At 36.1% G+C, this 2,105-nt stretch overlaps 1 protein-coding gene across 1 annotated transcript in view; it reads right to left on the bottom strand.

Annotated features, from left to right (window-relative positions):
• TMED5 (transmembrane emp24 protein transport domain containing 5) overlaps nt 1-2,105 on the bottom strand; it is a 35,206-nt gene that overhangs the window by 11,193 nt on the left and 21,908 nt on the right. Inside the window, exon 2 of the mRNA XM_008589549.1 lies at nt 574-671. Coding sequence (XP_008587771.1) covers nt 574-671 — 98 coding nt within the window. The remainder of the gene's footprint in view (nt 1-573; nt 672-2,105) is intronic.

The raw sequence follows: 2,105 nt of genomic DNA, 5'->3' as shown, positions 1-2,105 counted from the left end.
GTTAAAAAAACAAAACCACAACAAAAATACCACAATTTACGCACACACAGATCTACTGTACGGTTGTGGGGCTTTTTTGGTGGTGGGCTGGTGTAGGGATTGAAACTGGACCTTGGTGTTATCAGCACCAAGCGGTAAACCAACTGTGAACCCTTGTTCTGTTGTTTTAAGAAAGAAAACTATGGACAAAAATGATACAGCCAGCAGGTCAAAAAACTTTAAGACACATACCTGGCACAGTAGCTTTTAGTTAAAATGGAAAGCCTGTGCTAGCCAGAAAGGCAAGTTTAAAATGCCACAATAGACTGAATGTAATACCTAGGGAATAATAATTGATTTAACTAAAGCAAAGGAAAAATTTAGTCAGGATCAAAACAAAATGCCTCAACAAAAAGAAAAGGGTTAATGGAAGATGTTTTAGTTTATAAGATGACTCATTATCAAAGACTGTTTAAAGTCAATATGGAATTACCTAAGATTGAAATTTAGTATCAAATGTGCTAAATTTCCCTGCCCTGCAGATAGCCCACTGGTATTATTTAGCCAAAAAAACTCAACAAAAAGATTACTTACGTGTGAACTCCATCTGATTTTCTTTGTTCAAAAACTAAGGTTTTGCCTTCTGGAGAGGCAAGATGGAAATCAATATCTAATCCTGCTCCATCTAAAACCTGTAGAAGAGCACATGAGAAAAACATATAAATTCAAAAAATAAAAAAAATATAAAGTAGATCGAATGATGTAAAGATTTGCTTTCTAAACCTAGAGGGGTAAGAAAGCCAACAGTTATGTTAGGGCTAGAAAGACGCTAAAAGGTCATCTAGTTCAATTCCATTTATTTTTGGAACTTGTCCCTTTCTTACCCATTCCTGTTGCCATCACCTAAATTAAGGCCTTACGGATATTATGCAGTACATCTTCCTAAAACAGTGCCTTCATTGAGAAGCCCTATATAGAGCAAACAGAAACATAGAGGGCAGTTCAAATGCTGGGCTTTTTACTTAAAACTTAGGTAATTCACGACATTTCTATATAATTTTTTTGAGTTTGTTTTCTCTTCAATACAATAATAATAATTAGTACTTAGCCTGGAATTCAAGACCTTCATGCTCAGACTCCAACTGACTTCTTCAACATATTGTTCTACTGCTTCCCAGTATGAACTGTATATTCCAAGCAGGCCAGTTCACTTACTGGCCAGTGAACACAATCTATTCCACTACAATCCCAAAATGTCCTTATAAAGAAGATGATGATGATGATCACAACAGTGGCTAACAATTATAGTTTATGCCAGTCATTAAGTGCTTTATGTGGATTAATTAAATTTATTCCAGACAACATTATTTTCATTTTTGTAACAAAACAAAACTTGAGGCACAGAGAAGTCATTTTTCAAAGGTGACACAGCAAATAAGTGGCATGGTCAAAACTTGAAATGAATGCTCTGGAGTTATTTTAATAAGCATGCTATGTTGCCTCTAGTGTTATTCCATTCTCCTGAATAGTTCCTCATCCAATTGTACCCATTGTTCAAGAGCCAGCCTAAGTCCTCTGAAATGTTCTCTGACTCCTCCTGCCGACTTCTCTTATACTTTCGTTTACATTCCTATAGAATGCACGCCGATTCTGTTTCATACTTAATCATACATTATCTTGAACCCAAGCATCTTTTTTTAGTATTAGTACAAACTTGTAAGGTACCTATTTATGGACATCTATGTGGCACATCCAACACAGATGATATAAGGGTTGAAAATTTTATACATTGCTCACTATTTTTATAACTCTAAGGGACTCGGTCCTAACAATGGTATTATCAATTATGGGGGGGGAGACCACATGCGGATATTTAATAAATACATCTTTTTGCCATACTATGTGTATTAGTCCGTTTCTGTTGCTTATAACAAAATACACGGAACTGGGTAATTTGTAAGAAAATGAAATTTATTGCTTACAGTTTTAGAGGCTAGGAAGTTCAAAGTCCAGGGAACACACCTGGGTCTTGGTGATGGCGACAGTGACAAAGGGGTCTCACAAGGCAGGAAATAGTGGAGCAGGGACAGAGAGAGACTAATCTCCTCATTCACTCTTTTTAAAGC

The sequence above is a fragment of the Galeopterus variegatus genome, unplaced genomic scaffold (genome assembly GCF_000696425.1).
Source record: "Galeopterus variegatus unplaced genomic scaffold, G_variegatus-3.0.2 Scaffold5508, whole genome shotgun sequence".
NCBI classification, from domain to species: domain Eukaryota; kingdom Metazoa; phylum Chordata; class Mammalia; order Dermoptera; family Cynocephalidae; genus Galeopterus; species Galeopterus variegatus.
This window is presented reverse-complemented; position numbering and strand designations above follow the sequence as displayed.